The sequence below is a fragment of the Tursiops truncatus genome, chromosome 5, assembly GCF_011762595.2.
Source record: "Tursiops truncatus isolate mTurTru1 chromosome 5, mTurTru1.mat.Y, whole genome shotgun sequence".
NCBI lineage: Eukaryota > Metazoa > Chordata > Mammalia > Artiodactyla > Delphinidae > Tursiops > Tursiops truncatus.
This window is the reverse complement of record NC_047038.1, coordinates 103,453,397-103,479,845: the sequence shown is the minus strand read 5'-3', so window position 1 is coordinate 103,479,845 and position 26,449 is coordinate 103,453,397. Positions and strand designations below refer to the sequence as shown.

Here is a 26,449-nt window from a genome sequence, read left to right as displayed (position 1 = left end):
AAAAATCAGTTGCATTTCTATACAATAACAGTGAACAACCTGAAAAGGAAATTAAGAAAACAATTCCATTTAAAATAGCATCAAAAAGAATAAAATACTTGGGAATAAATTTAACCAAGGAAGCAAAAGACTTACACACTGAAAATTACAAAACATCACTGAAAGAAATTAAAGAAGACACAAACAAATGGAAAAACATTCTATATTTATGGATCGGATGACTTTATTTGTTAAGATGTTCACATTACTCAAAACAATCAACATAATCCCTATCAAAACCAAAATGGCATTTATTGTGGAAATACAAAAAAATAACAGTTCTAAAATTCATGTGTACTCTCTTAGGACCTTGAATAGCCAAACATATTTTGAAAAAAAAGAACAAAGGTGGAGGACTCATGCTTTCAGATTTCAAAACATATTACAAACGTTAAGTAACTAAAACAGTGTGATATTGGCATAAAGACAGACCTATAGAACAATGGAATTGAACAGGAATAAAATACATCCTAGTGTATATAATGACCTTTAACAATGGTGTTAAAGGTATTGACTCAATGGGGAAAATATAATCTTTACAACAAATGATGTTGGGAAAACTGGATATCCATGTGCAAAAGAACAAAGTTAGACCCTTATCAAAGCCATATATAAAAATAACTCAAAGGAGATTAAAGACCTGAACATAAGATCCCAAATTATAAAACTCTTAGGAGAAAACATAGGGGAAAAGCTTCATGACATTGAATATGGCAATGATTTCTTCGATATGACACCAAAAGCATAGGCAACAAAAGCAAAAACAGGTAAGTGGGACTAGGCTTTTAATTAAAAATCTTGTGCACAGCAAAGGAAACAATCAAGTGAAAAGGAGAGAAAATATTTGTAAGATATATATATCTGATAAGAGACCAGAATATACAAAGAAATTCTACAGTTCAACAATAGAAAAATGGAGTAATCTGATTTAAAAATATGCAGAAGTTTTGAATGGAGATTTTTTCATTTTTTTCTAATATTTATTGGAGTATAGTTGCTTTACAATGTTGTGTTAGTTTCTACTGTACAGTAAAGTGAATCAACTATACATATACATACATCCCCTCTTTTTTGGATTTCCTTCCCATTTAGGTCACCGCAGAGCACTGAGTAGAGTTCCCTGTGCTACACAGTAGGTTCTCATTTGTTATCTACTTTATACATAGTATCAATAGTGTATATATGTCAATCCTCATCTTCCAATTCATCATACCCTCCTCCTTCTCCCTTGGTATCTATATGTTTGTTCTCTACGTCCGTGTATCTATTTCTGCTTCGCAAATAAGATCATCTACACCATTTTTTTAAGATTCCATGTATATGCGTTAATATACAATATTTGTTTTTCTCTTTCTGACTTACCTCACTCTGTATGACAGTCTCTAGGTCCATCAACATCTCTACATATGACCCAATTTCTTTCCTTTTTATGGTTGAGTAATATTCCATTGTATATATGTATCACATCTTCTTTATCCATTCCTCTGTTGATGGACATTTAGGTTACTTCCATGTCCTGTCTACTGTAAATAGTGCTGCAATGAACACTGGGGTGCATGTGCCTTTTTGAATTATGATTTTCTCTGAGTATATGCCCAGTAGTGGGATTGCTGGGTCATATGGTAGTTCTACTTTTAGTTTTTTAAGGAACCTCATACTGTTCTCCATAGTGGTTGCATCAAATTTCATTCCCAGCAACAGTGCAAGAGGGTTCCCATTTCTCCACATGCTCTCCAGCATTTATTGTTTGTAGATTTAAAAAATAAATAAATTTATTTGTTTTATTTTATTTATTTTATGTCTGGCTGCATTGGGTCTTCGTTGCTGCATGTGGGCTTTTCTCTGGTTGCTGCGAGTGGGGGCTACTCTTCATTGTGGTGCACAGGCTTCTCATTGTGGTGGCTTCTCTTGTTGGGAGCATGGGCTCTAGGTGTGTGGGCTTCAGTAGTTGTGGCACACGGGCTCAGTAGTTGTGGCTCATGGGCTCTAGAGTGCAGCCTCAGTAGTTGTGGTGCACGGGCTTGGCTGCTCTGTGGCATGTGGGATCTTCCCGGACCAGGGCTCGAATCCATGTCTCCTGCATTGGTAGGCGGATCCTTAACTACTGAGCCACCAGGGAAACCCTGTTTGTAGATTTTTTGACGATGGCCATTCTGACTGGTGTGAGGTGATACCTCATTGTAGTTTTGATTTGCATTTCTCTAGTAATTGGTGACATTGATGGCCAAGCATATAAAAATATGCTCAACATCACTAATTATCAGAGAAATGCAAATCAAAACCATAATGAGACATCACATCATACCCATTAGGATGGCTACTATCAAAAAATTAAAAAACAAAACAGAAAAGAACACATGTTGGTGAGGATATGGAGAAATTGGAACACTTATGCACTGTTGATGGGATTGTGAAATAGTGCAGCATCTAAGAAAAAAATTATGGAGGTTCTTCAAAAAATTAAACATATAGTTCAGCAATCCCACTTACTTCTGTGTATATATCCAAAAGAATGGAAAACAGGATCTGGAAGAGATATTTGCATACCCATATTCATGGCAGCACTATTCACAGTAGCCAAGAGGTGAACGCAACTCAGATGTCCATCAACAAATGAATGAATAAACAAAATGTGGTATATGCATCCAGTGGACTATTATTCAGCCTTAAAAAGGAAGGAAATTCTGTTACATGCTACAACATAGATGAATCTAAAGAATTTTATGCTAGGTGAAATAAACCAGTCACAAAAAGACAAATACTGTGTGATTCTACTTGGTATCTAAAGTAGCCAAATTCATAGACACAGAAAGTGGAAAGGTGGTCCAGAGGCTGGCAGTGGGGCGGGGGGAGAGAGGAGAGTTTTTGTTTAATGGGTATAGGGTTTCAGTTTTTCAAGATGAAAAGTTTCTGGACATCTGTTTCACAACAATGTGAATGTACTTAATACTACTAAATTGTACACTTAAAATTAGATGATACAGTATATTTGATATTGAGGTTTCTTTACCACAATAATAAAAAAAATCAAATACTTTGGAGGTGGTGGCTGAGAGCTGTGTGAAATGTTTCCTCTCATGAAATTCAGAAAAAAAAATAATGTGAATTGGATCAATTCTTCTAACAGGTAGATACAGTTACTTTCACTATAGGAATATAAGTTTATTTGGGAAAAGTGAATAGGTAAATTTTGAAACAATAAGAGAAAATAATATTTCAAGGCTAGTTGTCATGCAACTCCAAAGTTAGGTGTAGGGGGTGATAAATTGCAAGAACCTCGTGGTTTATGGAAAAGCAACAATTTAAAGACATGAAAGGAGTACAGAAGAAGGGAAAATGTATGTTTCAAACTTTGGTATAGGTTCATTGTCTACCAGGGACAGAAATAATAAATTACCTTTTCCATTCTCCAGTACCTGCTCTATTCCAAAGAATCTAAACTCAGTTTATTTCTAACTAATATAACTCAACAGTATAAGAGAAGCACTTTGGCTAAACTGGTACCCCAATCCTCATTTTTCACATGTTTCTAAATAAAACTCAATTCCAAGCATGAAAACAAAGCTTTACAATTCTTTAAGATTAATTTCAGGCCAAGTTTATGGATGTATTTCTGCTAAAACTTCAATTCAATTCAAAAAACAATAAGTATTTGGGTAGTCATTATATTTGAACGATTATATACTTCAGAATAAAATGATTTTTAAAATACAGTTAACACTCAATTATGTTAATAATAAAGTTTGGTCGTAAAGAAGCATAATTTAAATATTTATCCAAGTGTTAAGAATTTGTTTACACCCTTCTCTACTTATTACCACACATTTTTTTTAAAAACAGGGAATTAACTTGAATTTACTGTCTTCTTCCTGACCCTTCCTTTAAACATAGACATTAATGAATTGTGAAATGGGCATGGTGATCAGAAAAGAATGAGTGGAATGGATATGACTGTAAAATGGGTATAAAATGGGAAAAAGATATGACTTCAGTGGTTTTAACAGTTTCAGATTCCTTACCTGGAAACCATTGCCTTGATGACATCTTGTTTAGAGTGAAATAGATCAAAACCCAAATTTATTACACTCTTAAAAATTAGCATTCAGTCACTAATGAAATAATTTTAAGGTTAATAACTGGAAAGTATATGAAGTAAAATATCTTCCTAAAATGTTCTCTGAGAATTATTTTACTATAGCATATTTCAAGTGAAATTAGTACTTGAGCAACAGAAAATACACAATAAAAACACAAGTCACATGGGAGTATAACATTCCAACTCAACAACTGAGCTTGCTATTTGACTTGAAATGCCTAATTTTCATTAATAGTGCTTTGCCAATTTAACATGCAGATTGGTTTGATAATCATTTTAATTGAACTTTTTTAAGATTTAAGAATATTAAATAATTCGAAAATTTTTAATTTTTACTTAGAATCTATTTATTTGATAGGAAATGTGAAAATGTGTTTTTAAAATCTCAAATGCCTGTTGTTGGCTATAAACACCAATCAAGTATATTTTGTACTTTATGACAGCGATATTTGAAAGTGGTTCTAGTTCTAATGTTAAGCCTAGTTTTGTGAGGAGCCACACAGAGGAAAGGAATTAGAAGTCAAAAGGTATAACCTGAGACTCCAACCTTGAGAAGGTGTTCCTGGCATAGTGCATGATACTGTCAAAATCATATCTTTCTCCAAGCGAGTTCACTTCTCCAGGCTCCATCTTCAGAAAATTGTACTCTTGACCTAAGAATTAGGCACAGAAAGCATTTCAGAAGCCTCTTAACAGACAGAAAAGAGAACAGAAGAGCCCTTCCTGCCTCTATCTGCTCTCTACCAAATGCCGATCGCTGATCTTCACGACGTTGTATTTAAACACTAACACTCAGGTACTCGCAAAAGGGTACATCCAGTGCCAATGCTTGCACTTGAATATCATCCTGAAAGAGTAATATTGAATTTAATTAATAAGTTAATTTTGGCAAAAAGATAGATTACCAAAAGCATGCTTTGGATTTGTTTTCTTTGTATACTCTTTTACCGTCTCTAAATATTTGTTTCTTTAAAACCACTGGTTTTTTTTTTTAACAATATTGTGATTATAAAAAGTTACATTTTTACTTAATAAGTCTCCCACCTCTCTCTTGTGACTATATTTGCCAAGACCAAAAAAAAAACCCAACTTCCTATTTGTGTTAGATTCTATGAAACACTGGAAAAAATATAAAAACTATATTTGTATGTACACAGAACATTGCAGGTGTTTGCTATGTGACTTTGTCACTAAAGATAAAACCACAGCAACTGAAACAAGATTCTCTTTGGTGAAAATGAGGCTCTACTTGGAGGGATTTTTTGGTCAAAAGAATATGTTTCAGAACATACTTTTTCATTTTTTACTTTTCACGACTGCTATTTTAACTTCTGGACATCTTCATGTTAATAGATTTCTCAACTGCCTGTTTGTATCTGTATTGTAATATTATTTCTTGAAATTTGAAAATAACATAGTGTTAAATGTGTAGATCTACATCAATGGTTCCAGAGGCAGAGTATTTCCCCAGAGTTTAGGTTTCAGTGATTCATTTTTCACAATTTCAGCAGCCAAAGATGGCTGCTTTTATAGCTCATTTTGAAACATCAAAGTGTAAAGTTGAGTTATTAGGCTTCCAAATTCAAGGCTGGAGTTTAAAAAAGAACTATTATTGTACAACACTTATGTAACTATTTTAATTTTATTCCAACTGCTGTATTACTACTGAGTATAAAAATATTACATTAAAAATTTCCCAAAAAGCAATAAAAAAACTGAGTGATGCCACAGAGTATAATATCTTTCCTACATGTGATAAGGAAGTCTGATATACTCACTTGAGCATTAAAGATAAAACAATCAGCGTGAAGTTACAGAACCCAAGTCCCAGAGTAAAGTGTTTCAATCCACCTTACAATGAATTCACACAATGAATAGTTTTCAATGAACTAAGCACACCATATAGTAAAATACACGTTCCACAAATCTCTGGTTTATCTGTCTGTATTACAACTATTCTCGGGAAATACCCTGCATTATCTTCAACCTTTGATAGAAGTAACTGCTAAAAACTCTCTTCTTCATTAAACATGGTAAGTATATTTTAGTACAACCAATTCTAAGGTGAGATTTTTATAAAGCTGTGGGGCTGATTTTTTAATATTAATCTATAATCCACTGGAGATTTCAAATTTCAAGCACAATATGTGAGTATACTCTCTAATTAAAGCAAAATGTTTCATAAAAATTTCTGAAAGTGGAACATGAAGCAACTTCAGTAATACATTTTGATGTATATAACTGAGCAGTTACCATGTATGTGACATAGTGTTTTGTGCTAGTTAAAAAGAACACAGCCATACTTGGTCCAAATAAAGAAAAGTAGACATTTCATAACAGAAGAGAAGAGGATCAGAGATACAGAGCACGAGTGGAACTCCCTAAACAATTTTTTAAAAAATGACAACCTCCTTCTTGAAGGCATGTTCTAAAGTGGATTAAAGTAATCCAATCTTTGTACCAAATTGGCTCCTATCATAGTCACTAATTTTGCATGTAAATGCAGCTGAAGTCCACACTTATTAGATGTTGCCTTAGAATAACACTTGATCTAAAATTTCTGAGCCAAAGTAAGTCACAAATTTGCTGAAGATTATTCTCCAATATGAATTTTTCATACTAGAATTACCTTGCTATAGTATGGTCAGCCTTCAGTATCTGCAGGGGACTGGTTCCAGCAAGCCCTTGGATACCAAAATCTGTGGATGTTTAAGTCCCTTATATAAAATGGTTTAGTACAATGAATACGAAATTTCGATTCAGAAGTTGGTTGAATCCACAGATACAAAACCCTATGAATATGGAGGGCCAACTGTCCATACATACAAATGACTGCAAGTGAACGAGAAAAGTGAGAATAATCATATGTTGAGAATATCGTTGAATCCAAACAAGGTATGACAAAATGTGCATGGAGTTCCAAATACTCAGGACATCTCATGAAATAAATTGTTGTTTTCTATTAGATTGAATGTTGACTCAAAATATGAGTCAACATTATGTGTCATATTGACTCAAAAATATGAAAAGCCATAAATTGTTTAGCACTGTGTTAAGTATTATACATTTACATACTATTTATACATTTCTGCTTGTTTTAGCTACATAAATTTATGTTGAACCAGAGTCCTATTTTTAAGAGCAAGAATCATTCTTGGAAGTTACTTCCTTTATAAGTTATTTTGTCTACTTAATAGAGGAAACTTAGTAACTGTGGTTGATAGAAAACTTTTCATTTAGTTGGTAGTTGGAGTAATTTTCAGAAATATTTTCTCTTTGTCTCCCAATGATATAAAGTATAAGATGAATCTTGATAGCTGGTCAGGCATTAGAGTCTTCTATATTGGGAGTATAGATGTCATTTACTTCTCTTTCAACACTACAGATTACTTATTTATTCTTGAAGTGATCTCTTCCCTGTAACATCACATTCATTGATTTTTCTCCTACTTCTTAGACCAAACTTTCTTAATCTTTTGAGAGATATTCTACAAAATGTTGCTTAAATATTGGTGTTCCCCATATTCTACCCACAATCTTACTTTCTTCTTCCTCCAATATTTTCCTAGACAGTGAAATCCACTAACAAATTTCTATCTCTAGATATCTTAAAGTCTAGACTCACCTTTCCTTTGTCTACTAAATATCTCCACTTGGACCATCTAAAGGCTTCTCAAACTCAAGGATATGCTAAATGAAATTATTTGTCTTTCTTCCTCTTAAAAATATGTTGCTTTATCCATATTTCTTAGTTCATTTGATGGTGCTACCATTCACCCTGTTGCCTAAAAATAAAATCTTGAAGATTTGCTTTCACATGATGTCTCTCTTAAAATATTTTTGAAAGATTATTCCTCTCCTTCTTCTTGGCCTACACCACCCTAACTGAGGACTTAGTCATCTCTTATAAACGATTTATTTAAGTTTCTAATAGGTTTCCCTGATGTCACGTTCATCCTCTCCACCCCCATATCCCCATTCTCAGTTAATAATCCCTACAGCTGAAATAATTCTTTTTTTAAATCTGAACTTGCTCTGCTTTCAATCCTTTGATTATTCTCCAGTAGCTAGAGGATAAAATCTAAATTTCTTAGCTTCAGATAGAAAATCCCTATGATCTAATCTCCCTTGGTAATTACCAACTAGTCTCTCATTTGTAACTTACCATGCAGCCATTTGGGAAAATAAAAATGATTCAATTATCTGTAATTGTAGCTTTGATCATGATGCTTTTATTTTTTTCCAGTTAGAAATTCCATCACTCTTCTGGGCACTTAGAACCCCTTTACTTCTAAATTTCAGTTCCTTTGTGACGTCTCCCTTGACTCGCAAGGCACATTTTGTCACACCTTGCTTGAACTGGATTGTATTCTCAATATAACACTATTCTCACTCGCTTGCAATCATTTGTATACATGGATATACATACACTAAGCTCTGTAATTTTCATGAAGTATCTCCAACATCTAATAGTGCCTCGATAAATAACTGGCAGCAAATATGCTATGAACAAATAAATAGAGCAATGCTGTAAATCACAGGAAATTCTAAGGAATTAAATGTTTGTAACTTAAAACTGGCCATGAATAAGGAAATAAGGACACATTTCTGCTTTGCTTCTGCTTGAAATACACACAACTTTCTAAGACAATTCTAAACAACAGGATTTTTCTTCTGGCAATTGAAATGTACTTATCTTTATGAATTATGAAAGGTAAAACAAATGAAAAACTAAATGAGGTGATTATCACACATCAACTGTTGGACAAAATTAAATTTTAATTATATATTAACTATTGAACTACTGAAACTATTGAAAACATTCTTAAGAATTTGTCTTTAGTGTAGTTCAGGGGAAATCTCAAGAAAATATTTGGACTATCCTGGAAATGACTCACCTCCCTGGAATTTTCTCCAGAAATTGTCCCTGATATAATATAGATTTGTATGGCAGCAGCACATTTTGTGGCAAACCCTGGACCCTTTTTAAAAGCCAACAACGTAAATTATAGAATTAAGTATAGAAAATACTTTTTAAAAATTTATTAATATTAATTTATGTTTTAATAGCCTACACCCATTCTTGGAAAGAACCGAAGTTTGGATATAAAATAGCTAAATCTTAAGAAAAAAAGCAAGCCTAAAAAATGCATAAGATCATTTGATCTGCAGGAAAAAATTAACAACATAGCAGCTATTTTTAAATCAAGCAAAATGTTGATCTACAATATCAACAAAATCAGTTCACATTTTTTAAGAAGTTAAATAGTACAATACATTTAAAAGATATTTAGTCAACCTTAAACCCAACACATTCTGAAGCCTCTCACCTGGCTGGATGTTTTCTCTTATGATAGTTACATGATTATCTCGATCTGGTCGTGTGTGTTCATGCCAAAAGCCTATCACATGTCCCAATTCATGAACAACAATTCCAAATTTATCACAGTTCTTGCCAATAGAGATAGCCTGAGGTCCATTTCCACGCCGACCTACATAGGAGCAGCATCTGGAATAAAGTAGAAAGTGCAGATGGTGGTGGACAGGGAGATTCTGAGTGAATTACAGTAGGGTGAAACTTTTGTAATGAACTGTAAAGTCCAACACATTCAGAGGCAGAACAGTTTTTCATTAATAAATATTTCATTAATAAAAATTTCTAGTAATCCTGGTAGATTTATGTACAAGTCCCCAAACAATCTATTGAAGTGCCTTTGTACTAATTCATATATTAGAAGATGTGCCTTAAATAATTTTTAGGAGTATTCAGAAGATAAATCAGAAAATAAAATACTTATGATGATGATTAATGGCTATTATACATATAGTTAAACTCAAGACATCAACTCACATGTATTTCTAATACAATTTTTTATCCTCAAAATCCATTTAGGTAACCACTTTGTCAATATGGTTATCTAACAATAATCCATTATTTCAGTATTAAAAATAAAAACAAAGTTTATTTTTCCTCTTTGAGAAAAACAATTAAGTTTGTGAAAAATGTTGGTTAATTAAAAAAGGAATTACTTTTCCTCTTCATGGGAGAATTTTTTTAAAGAAGAGAACTTTTAAGAGAAGTCAATCAAGGAAAATTAGTTTCAAAAGGTGAATTATCTAGGGTTAATGGTTGACTGGTGAAGGAAAATCAACAACTGGTAGAACTATGAGACTGTGTCAAATGGTCAGGCAAATGTTTAGTGTGATAGTCCATTTCACCTTCTGAAAGAATCTCTTGGACTTTCAGAATGTGAAGCATGCAAAGCATCTTCCTGCAAATTTTCTTCAATTTATCGATATTTATACATATTCAGTGATGCTTTTCTACCCAAAATATAGATATTCCATTTATTCATTTTGTGTGTGTGGGCATACATGCATGTGTGTCAGTGTGCATGAGAGAGTGTGCACACACATGCAGGGGTTGACACATATGGACACACTTTAAAATAAGCTTTAAATGGTATAATAATATGGTAACTACAATCATAGTTATAAATAAAATTACACTTAAAACTTCAAAATTTAGGGTTTACATTAAAATAGCTTATCTAAGAGCCACCCCTCTAGACAGCAATAGAGGGCAGTAAATAACTGGTCTTGAATAGATGGGAATCATAATGTGCTGGAAACTGAACATCTTTTCTAATTTATTAAGTTAAAAGAGGAAATTGCCCAAAATTAATTGCCCAAAATTTTAAAATGCATTTCACTAATTTCACTTTTCAGAGTAAGCACATTTTTCATTCCAATTATTTCTGTAGGCTTTAAATGCCAGTTAGAAAAAGTAATTCAGCTTATTATTTATGAGTCTATTATAAGAGTTAATTAAGTTTAATAAATCAGTAAAAGAAAGAAAAGTGAGGTAACTGGTAGGGAAAAAAATCAGGGAATTGTGTTTTTGCTCTCAGGTAGATTTTTTTTACCATGACTTTTAAATTTATACATACATAGTTATTTATTACATACTGAAATAGTAAAGTATTAGGTGTAGCAAAACTCAAAATTTGCAAATTTTGGAGAGATTTAAACTGAAATATTTGCTACCATAAAGCAATAGTGATGAAAGTGAAATATCTGAGGATTATACAGCAACTAAATTACCCACACTGAATCATTTTTGCTGGTTATATTCAGAGAAAAAACTACTTTGCAAAACAAAATCCAGGAGATAGTCAAGCAATTGGGTTGATTCTTTTAATCTAAAACACCTTTTATTAGCATAATTTTACCTATAACAATTTCCAATAAATAAGATGGGGTTTCATAATGGAAAGCAAAAATACATTTCACACTGGCTTTTACAATGGTCCTGTGAAGAAAAATGTGGTGGTTTGATTTCTGAAATACTACAGGTCCAGGAATGGAAGAATTCTAGATGCTCAAATGACTAAATAGCTAAATATATGCACATACAATTATGTATGGAATGACAGGTTAATATGCACAGTTTATAAAAACATGGTTTTAACATGTCTGAGTTTCTTTCTAATTCCATCCAGGTTTGAGGCCATTTTCTTGTACATGGCTTTTGATTTTCTGTTTCAAATTTGAGTGCTGCTTTTAAAGCTTGGCCATTATAAGCCCTACCTGTCCTCTCAAGAAAATATTTTACCAATTTTAGAGAAGCCTCACTAAGCCATAGAGAGTAAGAAGGTAATCCAAAACCCACTATTCCCTACTTTGGCCTCGGATTGGTGGAGCAAAACCTATACGCACAAAGAAAGTTGCCTGTAAGCTTTATGCCCTCCCCACAGCAGTCTTTTCTCAGCATAAAGATATGTTTTAAATGTAAACTCAGATTACTCCACTTCTTTACTCAATATTCTCCAATGACAATATTGTGTCAATATTCAAAAGTATTCATTACCCCTCTCTAGGAGATAATTATACATCCCTACCCTACTGTTGCTGGGTTTAGTCGTGTGACTTGCTCTGGACAATGTCATGTGAGCAAAAACTGTGTCATTTCTGGAGAGAATCTTTAAGAGCAAATATGGTTGACCATATTGTTTCTATTCTTTCTGCTACAGCTGCAAGGTTCCAAAAAGAGGCTTCTCCATCAGACTGGACACCATAGTGACGACTCTGGAGTGAGCTACAGCTGACCAGTGGCGGATATATAGTAAGAGTAAGGAGTAAGTGTTTGTTGCTCTAGCTCCTGGGATTTGGGAGTTGTTTGTTACCACGTCATAAATTGCCTAAGCTGACTGACACAGTCTCGCTATTTTGCTCAGAGGAAAATCAAATCACTTATTAAAAAAAACTATAAGATCTTACACAATCTTCACACACAAATATCTTATCATATAGATATTGTCTCTTATTATCATCCCTGTCACTCCACTCGAGCCATGAAGTTTCCTTGTTGTGCCCTGAGCATGCAGAAATACTCTTGCCTCAGAGTCTTTTTACTGTCTATTTTCTCTGTCAGAAACTCTGTTTCCCAGATATACATATGGCTTGTTTCCTCCTCTTTCAAGTTCTGTGCAAATGTCCTTCCATCCCACTTACACTACTTTCCTTTTTGTCCTAGAATTTATTGTCTATTAAAACATTTTATATTTCATTTATCTTTGCAGGGTTTTTGCCTCCCCACTTAGAATGTAAGCTTTTGGTGGGCAGAAAGTGTACCTGTTTTGCTCATGCTATAATGCTAGCTCCTAGAATACAGTCTGGCACATAACAGAACTCAATAGTTACAGAGGACATATTGGTGGTTGCCAGAGGTGGGGACTAAGGGTGGGTGAAATGGATCAAAGGGGGTCAAAATGTACAGACTTCCAGTTACACAATAAGCAATTTCTGAGGCTGTAATGTGCAGCATGGTGACTAAAGTTAATACCATATCATATATTTTAAAGTTGCTAAGAGAGTAGATCTCAAAAGTTCTCATCACAAGAAAAAAAAAAAACGTGTAACTAAGTATGATGATGGATATTAACTAAACTTATTGTGGTGATCACTTCACAATATGTACAAGTCTAAAATCATCATGTTATACACCTAAAACACTATGTTGTATGTCAATTATATCTCAATAAAACTGGAAAAATTTTGAAAAATAAAAAGTCAAAAATTTTAATAAATAAATACTTATTGAAAGAACAGATCTCCTAAGTGCAGGACACAGCTAACTCTAGTAATTAACAGCAAGCATCCAAAGAAGTGGTGGAAATGCTCAAGGTGAGGGGTTCAACATGCTCTTGCTTCAGCAAGGAGACTCCTCCTTCAGCCTGGCTCTCCACTTTTTCTATTAGTATAATTCTATAAATTCCTTTAAAAAACTATTTTTTCTGCTTAAGTTAGCCAGTCTCTGTTGCTTGAGAACAAGAATCCTGGCTAGCACACTTCCTCTGCCTAACTATAACATCCTTGCAGAGAGAAAACAACTTACATTCAATTTTATAGTCCCCAAAGTTAGTATAGTAAGTGGCACAAAATGAGAATTCAATAGGAAAGGATGAATAAGTGACTACTATTACAGTCTGAATAATTAAACTGACAAAAGTTAAATACAATTAAAGCATATGAAACCTAGAAAATAAGTTAACTCTACGTTTGTTTGTTTGATTGTTTTTTAGTAATCATTAAAAATCAGCATATAATAGATGAAGGTAATAAATTCAGTTACATAAATCTCTGACTTACAAAGAATAAAATCAAACAACTTCTATTATTAAATGGTCTCACATTTTGCTGTTTATAATTAATAATCTTGTAAAATAAATAAATGCCACTGAAGCTAATAGACATTCATTGAAAATTATGTGTAGCTCAGTTCAAACCTTTTGTCAATAATGAGGGTTAAAGCTTATGTCCACTGCAGATGAAGCAAAGATATCATATACCTAAAAACATGCATACAGATATATATAAACATAATGTACGATTATAATACAACTTAAAAATAAGAAATACACTAGAGCTAAATGGCAAAAAGGTCTGATTTCTACTTTTTGTGTTTTAAAATTTTATTATTTTCCCACCTATCAAAGGCCTGATATGGAACTAGACACCCAATAAAAATTGACTGTAGCAGAATAAGATGGGAAATATAATGCTCTAAATGATATAGGTGATTCCATATTTAATAATTCCTCCCATAAATATGGAGATTATTTTAGCTTTTATTTTTAAAAATTGCAAGAGCTACAAGTTGTCTGACTTAGTGGGTAAACTCAATGAAAGTGATGATAATGATAAGGAGTAATAAGACACATTTGCCTTCTAGATTAAAGCTAGAAACAGAACTGATAAATGTTGTCATCCATATCAATGGCACCACCTTAAAGGTTCTCCATATTCTATGGATATTTATACTAGGTATTGCTAAATGTGATACATTATATGCCACAGCTCTTATAGGAGAAAAGACTCAATACTAAATCCAATAGAGTGTTAAATGTTTGACTCAAAATATATCTTATTCCAGATGGCTTTCACTATTTTGTGTAATACCAACTGTCAAACTCTTTAATAATTTAAATTGATTTTTATGAGATATAGATGCAGCATTATCATAGCAAGAATGATGAAATAACCATAATTTCATGAAATTGTGGCCAATAATGGTAATTTCAAATGAAATTTAGAAGTCACAAAATGATTAGAATGATTAGCAGGCCAATGATCAAGTTTCATAAAAAGTATCATCCTTCCTATCACTGAAAAAATAATACAGGGCAAACTTTGAACTGGAAAATGAGCACCAAAACAAATCACCAAAATGCGACACTACTACTATAACAGTCACAAATAAACTCGAGTCCAATTTCAGGAATGTAACTACAGATTTAAGTACCTTGGGGAAAGTCATAACTTCAGTTTTCACATCTCTAAATTGATGAAGTACATGTTCTTCAACCCCCTTCGAATTCTTACATTTTTTAATCTCAGGATTACACAAAATATACTTTAGCTGACATGTAAATTGTTGGTACTTTCCTGATCACCTCCCTATAATGCCATGTGCTGTGTGTCATGAGGGACACAGAGGTAAGCTCCCTGCTCTCATCATTGATGAAGGTAGACATTTGAACCAACAGTGGAAATGGAGCTATTATAGCTATTGTAGAGCAAAGTCCCACTGCAGGCAGCTCAAAAATGGGTGAGCATGAAATATGTGAAAGATTTCCACTGATGAAAATGGAAAGTAAAGGCATTCAAGCAACTAAAACATCACAAAAACAAACATGAAGGAATGATAGTGAATGGGGAAAAATAGTTTAGCAGGATAAAACAAGTGAAATCGAAAACTTTGAAAAGAGCCAAATTAATAAAAGAAAATGAGTATAAATATGAATTTGTTACAAACAGAATTTGAGCAATAAAATAATAAGTGATTGGTTCTTTGCATGTATTTACAGAATTGAAGGGTGGGTAAAGAAAAGATGTATTGATTTGAATACATTATATATTTAGAAATACATAATCTGAGCTATATCCACTCCTATTAGATAATCAGAAGGAAGGAAGGACAGTCTAGATTTGGACCTTAAAAGGTCCTTAATATTTAAAAATATTAAATACATATAAAGAATTAGTTGGGACTTCAAATGTAACCAAAACTTATCAAGAGTAAGTAATTAGAGTAATTTAGAAGAAAACTTTGCTTAAATAAGTCAGCTAAAAAAATTATGGTACTATCAAAATATATAGATAAATAATAATGTATAATTTTTCCTAATGTCACTTAAGTAGGGCCAAAATTAAAACTCATTACTTTTTAAGTTAAGTTAAATGTTCTAGGAAAATATGGTAGAACAAAGCCAGATGATGTAATGCCCCCAATACCTAGTGAAATATATACTTCCTCCACCCTGAAAATATGTGTCATTAGGGCATGAACTATTTCCTCCAAAGGAATTATGCATTTATTTTTACTTCTCTATGTGAACTATAATAGAGGGTATTCAAATACTTATAGTTGATTAGAGATAATTCCTCTTTATAGAAGAATTTCAGCTAATAAATGTAGAAGGAATAAAAGAAAAGAACAACATGAGAAAATGACTATTTTGCAATGATGGGAACTTACAATTGAGGGACCTGGCTGTCACCATTTGAATCCACTGATCAATCACAGTATCACTAAAGTGGTAGGTCCAGGCATATGTGCCTCTTGATGTGATGCAGTGTAAAGTAGACAGCACACCCTATCAAGTATTCTTAGCAAACAAACAAACAAAAATGGAAACAATTTAAATACTCAAATATTTAAATATAAGTTCCAACTAACTGGAAATATAGGGAGAAAAAATTTGAAAGTTTTCACAATGAAAAGTCTTTTAAAGTACACAGCATTGCTTGGAGAACTGCTGTTACTGTAACTTGGCTAGATTATGGGATTTGTGGAGAGAAGTGGTGGCAGCAGAAGCAGCAGATGGAAGCTGTGGTAAGTTCATGGCATTCCTTAAATGTTACATCCAAGCATCTAGGTTTTATTCTCAGGCTAGCATTTCCCAGAATGTGTTCTGGAATACTGATATATATTCTTCACTATTAACAGGGTGAGATGGGTGTTCCCTTTGTAAAATAAGTTTAGGGAACACTGTACTCTATATTTCTTTCAATTGGTTGAATATTAGTAAGGTTTAGCACACTGCTTGTAGAAATACCTATTGAAATTTAACACAGCATTTTCACAACTTATAGAATAGTTTATTTTGAAGAGAGTATTATTATCCTGTAAGAAGCAAATCTAGAAAATATCACTGTAGGAGGAAACACTGAGGAATCTCAAAAAGTGTAGTATTTTGCTCTGAAGAGTATTTTTTGAAGGTAATTCTAGTGGCAGTGAATTGGTTAGGCAAGACTGGAGAGCAGTAGGAGTACAGCCGGTGTGAGGGGACAAAAACATGAATGGACCAGGGGACTGACATGGGATAAAAGTGGAAACCATAAGACATAGTGGATATCAACAGAAATATTTCTGTTGATATCACTAAAAATTCAATCACTAAAAACAATACTGAGGTTTCTAACTCAGGTTAGTGGGATGTTGGCAATGCTACCATATAGTTAGAACAGAAGGAAAGGCAGCTGTGGTGGTGGAGGATGCACAGAGGTCTGTGATCAAAGAGTATATTTATTTAATATATAATATTCTCTTATGTAAAATTCATACTTTCTCATGGGCAAAATACTAAGCAAATATTAAAAAGTGAATCTTACCTATGGGTTTTTTTTTCCCTTCTAAATTTACTTAAGTCATTCCCTGGTTCTACTTACCCACAAGGCCTATATGTGAATACAATGTAACTCTCTTCATCCCCTCTTTCAATGAAAGTCACACATGTGTGCTTTTCCCAGTGCCTCATGGCCTGCTTGAACATGGCTCGCTGGCTGCCTGGAAAAATGGCATGACATTAATAAAACAGTGGGCTCTTCCAACCCAGGTCTGGCTGCACAGGTCAGACAACACCTCTATCATCAACCAGAGAATACTCGCTCTGACCACTGCAGTGAGCCACTCTTGAGAGTGGACACTGCCTTCATAATCAGTAGGCTTGAGCTTACTGTCTCTACAAGTATGTGTGTACAAGGCTCTGTGAACGAGACATACATTATTCCTGTCAGCTGAAATCAGCTTCCAGATTTAATGGGTACATTTGAAATTCAATTTAAAAACCAGAATAGTTCTTTAGATTCTTAGAACTCAAGACTAAATACATTTTTAAATTTCAAGACACACTAACTGACAACTCAGGTGAATGGAATATTTCTCATGTTTCATTTAATACTATATGTTAGTATTCTTTAAAAATATACAATTAATCTATATGATAATTATTAATTCTTTATCAAAATAGACTCTCTGGGAATATCTTACCAGTGAAGTTGCCTCCTATAACGTAAGGAATAACACCTCCAGGCCATACTCTTTCAGTTCTTGATGTAGCAGCTCTGGGAACTCGATTTTTCTCATTTTGCCCTGAGAATTTTAGAGGTACTTTTTCCTTAACTGTGTTGTTTTGCTCCAAGCCTGCAGTGACATTTAAAACATTCTGTGAAACAGAAGTCCTTGGTCAGAGAATCATTTACCTCTTAAAGGACAAGGTAAAATGCCTTATTTACACATTTATATAAATATGCCTGAAGTCAAAATGCATTAAAGAAAAACTTCATTTATATTACATACTTGAAAAAAGTGTTAAAATATTTAAGTAGTTCATGTCAAAATACTATTTTCTAATGCTCTATGAGCAAATTTGATGAATTTCCATACAACAGCCCACAGTGGACAGAAGTCAGGTAGACTTTGTAAGCCACAGAAAAATTCTTTTGTTTTCTACTTTACTAGAGCACTAAGAAATTCACCATTAGAATTAAAAAGACATTGTTTAAAAAGTCCTATGATGTTCAAAACCTTTCTTACTCCTGCTAAATCCCTAGTCCTTTAAATCAGAATTGATATTCTGTAGTACAGCTTAAAATTGTGAATATTACACTGTAGAGATAGTAATGAAATAGAATAAGACAGATATGGTCTCAGATTCTGGGACAATGGGCTATCTCTATTTCACTTTCCTCGAGATTCATAGCCACACAACAGAAAAGATTTAGAGAGCAGTACACAAGGTGAACAGGCCAACATAAAATGCAGTCTATTGTGGAAGAGCTTTCAAGTCTGCAGTCACTAACTTTTCTTGATGACCCTTCATAAGTTTTTGTTACTGTTTTATTTTTCCTACATTTTCATGATTATTTTTTTCTTATTTATATATCATTGTTTATGCAAATAGTTTACCACTTACATACACTTCAGACACAACGAATACTGAATGTATGTGCCCTATGCCTGTGTTCCTAACATGTCTAACTTTTTAATATCCTGGAGCAAAGTATCTTCACTTTGGAAAATTAATCCTTAAAAGTAGGCACTTTAAAATATTTAATTAGTACTAATCAATTTAAGATATGTTAGGATATGAACTTTGAACAGAAGACTTGAAAAAGAAACTCTAAAATCTACAAATAGTGATTAATAAATTCAATACTTTAAATATTAACTAATCATTAAGCCAGAAGGCAGTTTCTCTGAATGTTTTCTATATATATTTTTGGAAGGGTAAAAAATATTTTCAATTATTTTTTTAATCTAATTAATCAGTTTGACAATTTACTTTAAGTGGATTTTATTTCAAAAGAAACAGCCATGATATTTTTCCATTTGACTAAAACGGATGTAGCTCCATGCTTGATAGAAATACCAATCTACTGGAAATAAATACCAACAATAAAATAAACACCTAATACATTTTTTTATTAAAGAGAAGCTGAAAATAAGCTAAAATATTTCAAATGTCCCCAATTAAGTTCTAAAAAACTTACGTTGGATATCAACTAACAAAATAACAATGAATAAAGGACTCTTTCTCAGCATATATCCTTTCCATAATTTGCAGCTTAATGGCAAACAGAACTACTATGAGTATAATATTCACTGTACATCATGTCTGAAACTTTAAACATTGATATACCAGAGCCAATTCTTCTTATCCTGTCTATAAGTTGGTAGAGGGCCCCTCGTTTCTTTGACATACCATGGTCTCCAAATCCACCTTAAAGAGTAAAAGAAAATAGTAAGTTAACTTCACTGTAAATTAAAGTTCTTGTAAATAAGTAATAGTAATAGGCTACATTGATTTCTCTTTGGACATCTCTTTTTATGTGGTCTTAAAGTAATGAATACCCATAAATCTTGGAAGAGGGTAAAAATTCTACAATAACAAATTTTAGTAACTAAAACTAAAGGGGTAAGAGAAATTAAGAGAGCAATCTAAATGACTTTATTTGGACATCATGGCAATTGCATCATCTACTGATAATTTGAAACATTTTTCTTCACTGTGACCTTGACATCACATAGTATTATATAAGATGACAACAAGTTGTTCTTTCCTGTTGAGTGCATTCCAGCTATTTTCCCAATACAAACTAAATATTTTCAGATGGCAAATCAGCAAATGGAAATAAAAATGTTAGAAGAGCATAGGTATGTAAATTCTCAATGCCACAGGAAAAAAAAAGCAAGTGTATAGTGCAACTTTTGCCCCAAAGCTTGGATAAATTTTGAGATATTTCTAATAGCATATGACATTTTATAATGTATTCAAATAAATTTTGAAAATTAGTTTCTATAATTTGTAAAAACCAATAACATAAATTTAAAAAAATTCACAAGGTAAGAATCCAAAAGGACGTCCAGCTGCAAAATACACTGTTATGTTATGCAATTTGCAAAATTTATAAAGGTGATATAAAGAATTTTATAGCTCAAAATGTAGAGGAGAGGGTGACATAAGGAAATATGTCTCCTTGCAATTTTAAGAACAAAGTCATATCAGAAAGCAGATCATTTGACGAAAATCCAAATCTTCTGATTCTCATTCCAGGGCTTTAACAAAATGCTCTCCCAGTTTTATCTCTTATTTTGCCTTCTCCTTGAATCTTTGATAGACAAATACAAAGAGGTATCATTGAATAAACAAGTAATTTGATCACTAATGATATCAGAACAAGTGGTTCATGAGCCTGTGGGCTAAGACAATGAAAGAGGACCAGAAATTCATGCAAACCACAAAGGGTTCTTGCATGGAAATAGTTTGAACTATTTCCTTCCAATATTTTTTCCCCTTTGAAATTAATACTGAAACCTAATTACCTAGATTGAAGCTAATAACAAAAACAATAATAAAAATTATTAATATATAAGCCTCTTATAGGAAATATCAATTAAGTCCTTATAAGGCAAATAAGTTAGAGTGCTTGTTCACTAATAATCTGCTTAATCATTTGAATTACATGGTCACATTTTTGTCGTGCCCCTTGAGAAAAAGATTTGAAATTTTTTTCATTGAATATTTTAGAAAGATGAGGTAATACTTAAATGCATTCATTCCTAAGCAGTTACAACAAACATTCTTAAAGGATAGTAAAAATGTATTTGAAATGACCATTGCATAACAATTATATTGCATATTAGATAGGTCTGAAACACATATAAATAGGTATAGAAAGAGGCTACAAATAGCTATAGAAGGAGGAAAAAAGAAATGTCTTAGTTAATATTAAGGTAATTATAAGCATAAGAATAATTATAGGCTAGGGAAAACATTTCAAGACTCTCAAAGTCAATAATGTTTTTTGAATAATTTTTATAGCAATATAAATAAAATTCTGTGTAGATAGTTCACTGAAATAGAAAAAAGGAAAATTCATAATGTGTTTCTCATATATTCTAAAATTTTTAAAATAAAAATATACAAACCTAATAAATATTTGAGAAAGACAATACATTTTGAAATAAGAAAATAAATACAGTCAATTCAGCACAAACTAACAAGAAAGGGAAAAGTTAGAGTAAGAAAAAACTAAAATATAGAATTCTTTATGATGTTTGAAATTCAACTGAATATTGCAAATTACTTTGAAACATGTACCTTTCACATATATATTTACAGTATGATTTTTATAATTGATAGTATAATTCTGTTTTACGCTATTTATCTAAATAATGATATTTTACTTCCAAATGTTACTATTTCAGAGCTTACCTATAAATGAAATGACAAAATTACATAGTATTAAAATGTTCTAAATCACAGAAAATGAATGTCCCCAGTACAAAGAGAGGACAATGGGTTAAATAAATGACCTGAATAAAGCTTGAATCTAATGAAAATTTTAATAAAAATTGAGAATGTAATGTGATAAATTTAAGATTTTGCTGAGTTATATCATTGCTCTCTTGTTCCAAATCCGTTGTCTCTGTGACAGTGTTAAGTGTGAGATAGTGGTTGGAGTCTGTCAATAAACATACCTATAGGAATGTACTATCTGTGATTACACTACAAAGCAGTTTCCCTCATATATTTGGTGTATGTTTCAGAAAAGACTCACTATGTATAAAAAGGCTAAAGCATATTATTTTTAAGTACTGTATTATTTAAGTTTTATTACCTTACATAAATTTCTTATATGTAATAATATTTTGATTATGTACAATAATGTCTTTATTCTTAAAAGGGCATGCTAACCTATTTAATATTGAAAAGCTATGTTGTTGGCAATTCACTTCAAAATATTTTATACATACTTGTACATGTATGCATGCACACATACATACAGAGAGCAAATATGGTAAACTGAACAACTGCTGAATCTTCAAGGTGTATGGTTGTTGTTTGCATTATCCTATCAACTTTTAGATATCTTTGAAACATGTCATAATAAAAAGCTGCGAAAAAGTAAATTGGGCAAAGAGTCTTAAGACTAAAATATATTTGTCTGCTAGATACCACAGAGGAGCTATATGTTTTATTTTCCATAGAATACAAGAAGAAAATAAAAATAGCATTGGACAGAAGGAGAGATTCAATGAAATCAAAAAGCATGACACTGAATAAATGTTTTAGCAATAACTACAAAAAGAAATTTAAAATTTTTAACCTTGCAATTTTTCTCCAAAATAAAATACAGAATAAAAACTGTATCAAGATAATATAAAATAATGTTTAAATTTTAGTACAGATATTTTAAAATGAGGACCCAAATGTCTTTTAAAATATTACAAGTCTCATATAGGCATAATTCAAATATGTTCAAACAGCTGAAATTGATATTCTCTTCCAGGTTTCCACAAAAATTATAAATATAGATATATAAATTTTTCTAAATAAGTTTGTATTTAATGACTCTAAGAATAATTTACTTTTTGCATCTCAATATCTAAATAGGAGGCAACTGAATATAATGTTCAAGACTATGAAATTTAACCTTCCTCAGAATTGAATTTTGGTCCTGACTCAGTCATTTCCTGGCTATGTGACAATAAGAAAACTACGTAACCTTGTAAATCTCCATCTCCTCACTTGTAAATCACAATAAGCAGCTACCTTCATGGGGTCATTATGAGGATTCAAAGAGCTAACACCTGCAGAGTACTTAAACCAGGCCCCGTACATGGTACATGGTAAACACTACAATATCTTTGTTAAATACATTAATTAATAAAATTAAAACTATGAATAAAACTTAAATTTCTAAATAGGCTCATTCATATCAAGAAAATCAAAGTTGATCACTGGAATATTAAAAATGATCTAAAGAGTATTTTAGCATTTCAAGAGTATATTTTCTTCTAAATGAATGCAAACTGAATCAAATAATCAACTGTACCTGTGGTATGTCCAAATTTTCCAAAGGGGTTCTGTGTAAGGTCAATTGTCCTATCAATTTGAAAGATATTTAAGTCTTCATCGTCTAAGGCAATGTCACCCCAAAACACAGCTAAAAAACAAAATTTCAATTAAAATATAAATTATTTAAGAACAAAAATCGACGCAAACACAGCTAATTAGAAAAATATTGCTAAAAAATGTGGAAATGTGGTCCCTAAAGATATAGAGATATTTCAGAAAGTAAGTGTAACTGAACTTACTGGACCTGTTACAGTGTAATATGAGCCACCTGTGAAAGGATGTGACCCACTGTTTTTACTTTGATGTTTGAGGGGAGAGGGAGAAAGTTATTTCTTTGAATGAAATGGCCTCAGATTTATGGGGTGGGGGGGTTCTAAGAGAAGAAAATTCAGCAATCATCGCTAATTTGCAAATAAGTGAAAATCTGATAAGAATGCCTATATTTACAGTGGATGTCTGAGATCAGCAGGTCTTCACTGACAGGTAGAAGAAGAGGTAGTAGCAACTAAACCGTGTGCTATGATAGCTTCATAAAGTGAAGTTCAATTGAGACAAAAGAATATTGCACTGTTATAGCAACTTATTCATCACATTTTTATACAGTTATAATGCACTTTTTCTAAAGATGGCATTGCCTCTGAGTCTCTGTAAAATGTATAAATTAAGTCAACTTTTATTTAGGCAATGACCAGGTGCTGACCTTTCATCATTAATGACACATAAGACATTGTCCATATTTTTAGGAGCATCAAAATCATTACCCTGATCCTTGAAACACTCTATCTTTTATGCCCAGCAGTTTATGCTACTTAATAAAGCAAAGCTCTATAAACCATTGTGAATGTATTTAAACCAGTAAGTGAATTCTCTTTTAAGGTCAGAAATATACATTTGCATAACGAAAAATGGCCTCCTTGTTTATTTGAGTCCAAAAGTATCCCTTTGTACTATCAGATGTCAAAATATAATAAGTTTAGGAAATGTAGCAAATTTAAGAGAGAGAATAAATTAATCATGAAATAGTAAAACATTGACAAATGCCATGGAAATTCTGGGATATTTGTTTCTTGATACAGGTTTACAAATTTGCTTTTTAAATTTTTTCTTCAGATTTTTCTTCTGCAAAACCAAAAAGGAGAGGAGAAATTTACATTAAAAAATTTAGAGCGAATCCTACTCAATATATTGTAATCACCTATAAGGGAAAAGAATCTGAAAAAGTGTATATATATATATATATATATATATATATATATATATAACTGTATCACCATGTTGTACACCTGAAGCTAGCACAACATTGTAAATCAACTATATTTCAATTTTAACAAGTGAAAAATATTTAGAAAATGACAAAATCCATCCTTTTCAAATCACTTTTACTAAATTCAAACCTTAATATGTATGAATTTTAGCTATACAAACTAATTAATAAACTTAGTTTTAAGTCATAAATTTCAATCCTGAAAGCTATACAATGCTTTAGGCTTTGATCAAAGGTTTATCATATAAAATTGTATACTTAGTTTAGTTCGCTTATACAAAACTGACATGAGATAAGAAGGAGTTTATTTATGTGTAAATCTAGAAAGGAAGAAAATAGAAACTAGTTCAAGACGCGTTATCAGCTCAACATATGAAAAAATCTTCATTAGAATTAGAATTCGCTCATCAACCCCTCTCTTCTGCCCTACTGTCAATGGAATGGCAGTCTGTAGAAGTAAAGTGATGCTTACAATCTTTTGATATCAGAGACGAAGAAGTCTGTAGAAGAGTTAATAGTGCTGACTAAGAAGTTGGTCTTGATGCCTGAAATTGAATCCAGATTCTAATCAGCTTCATACACATGCAGCAGGAACTGCTAAGTCTCCACCATCCCTAAAGCCAGACATCCTAACAAATAGATGGCCTACCTAAATAAAATATTTTTCAATTATATAAAGGCTGGTTCATTTTCATAAATAAATTTTGCACTTTTTTTCAAGATTTTTCACTATTCCAAGGTAGATACAAGTTTGCTAGTTATTTAAATCGCCTATCGTGTATTTACTATGCACATAGTTGTGAACACTGACTGGCAGTGACTCTCTCAGTCTGCCTCTTCCTTCCCTAGTGCTGGGGGACAGTTAAGGACACTAAAAAAGTGCTTCTCTTTTATTTTTCCAGAAATCACAGCAAATCTGGTAAAAATGCAGGCTCTGATTTAGTAGGTCTGGGGAGAGGTCTCAGATCTACATTTTTAAGAAGCTCTCATTACTACAAATAATTATCATTGTCATTATCTTTATTAGAGTCATTTTTTTCCTCCAGCAATAAATTTTACTCCTCTCTGAATCAGCTGGTTGACTTGAAAGCTTAAGCATTCAACCAAATAAAGTGTATTTCGTCTGTACTACATTTATATAATAAAGGTAGTAGTAAAATAAAACTCAAATGTGTTTTAGATTTTTATTTTCTTGTAGTGACTTTTCACATACAATAGGATTCATGTCTTGATGGATTATATCAAACGAAGATCAGCAGTCCAAGTTGATATAATACTTCACAGAAGAAAAAAAAATATTTCTGGGATAAGAACGGCATAAGACCAGATGATTCTCGAAGGAGACAAAACTGCTCCGGAGTACATAGCCTATTTTTTATTTATTGTTATTTTTTTCTGAACTAATAGCCTCAGTAGCTTTGCAGTTCTGAATATGCCATGAATTGCTTCAGGAGCAATAGTGAGTGACTAAGCCAATTCGTATGTGTGTAGACTTGATATACTGTAGGCCATATACACCATTTAATCTTGATATTGTCTACAGCAGCAAAAAATAGACATCTTAGAATTTTCAACCTATCACATTGTATAAAATGCAAAATTTCTTTTTTTTTTGCACACATTTGAAGGTTTCCTTAATTCACCTTCTACTTAAGTCTAAGTGACTTATTTCTACATGTTAAATATTTACTTATGCATTGGCATAGCAAGCTGGACAATGACAATTTATATTAATATGGATTTAGAATTTGCATTGTAATCCAACATATATTTTTTATAGAGGCTCCAAGATATTTGTAATTCTCAAGTCTACTTTGGAGCTTTTTGTTTTTCTTTCTATAT

The 26,449-nt window shown here is 32.2% G+C and overlaps 1 protein-coding gene across 4 annotated transcripts in view; it reads right to left on the bottom strand.

The window, feature by feature from the left end:
- TLL1 (tolloid like 1) overlaps positions 1-26,449 on the bottom strand; it is a 261,296-nt gene that overhangs the window by 125,011 nt on the left and 109,836 nt on the right. For all 4 annotated transcript variants that reach the window (XM_073805456.1, XM_033857236.2, XM_073805457.1 and 1 more), the window contains 6 exons: positions 23,321-23,431; positions 19,621-19,701; positions 17,970-18,122; positions 17,369-17,486; positions 9,466-9,644; positions 4,683-4,788 (listed from right to left, as the gene is read on the bottom strand). In XM_073805456.1, coding sequence (XP_073661557.1) covers positions 4,683-4,788; positions 9,466-9,644; positions 17,369-17,486; positions 17,970-18,122; positions 19,621-19,701; positions 23,321-23,431 — 748 coding nt within the window. The remainder of the gene's footprint in view (positions 1-4,682; positions 4,789-9,465; positions 9,645-17,368; positions 17,487-17,969; positions 18,123-19,620; positions 19,702-23,320; positions 23,432-26,449) is intronic.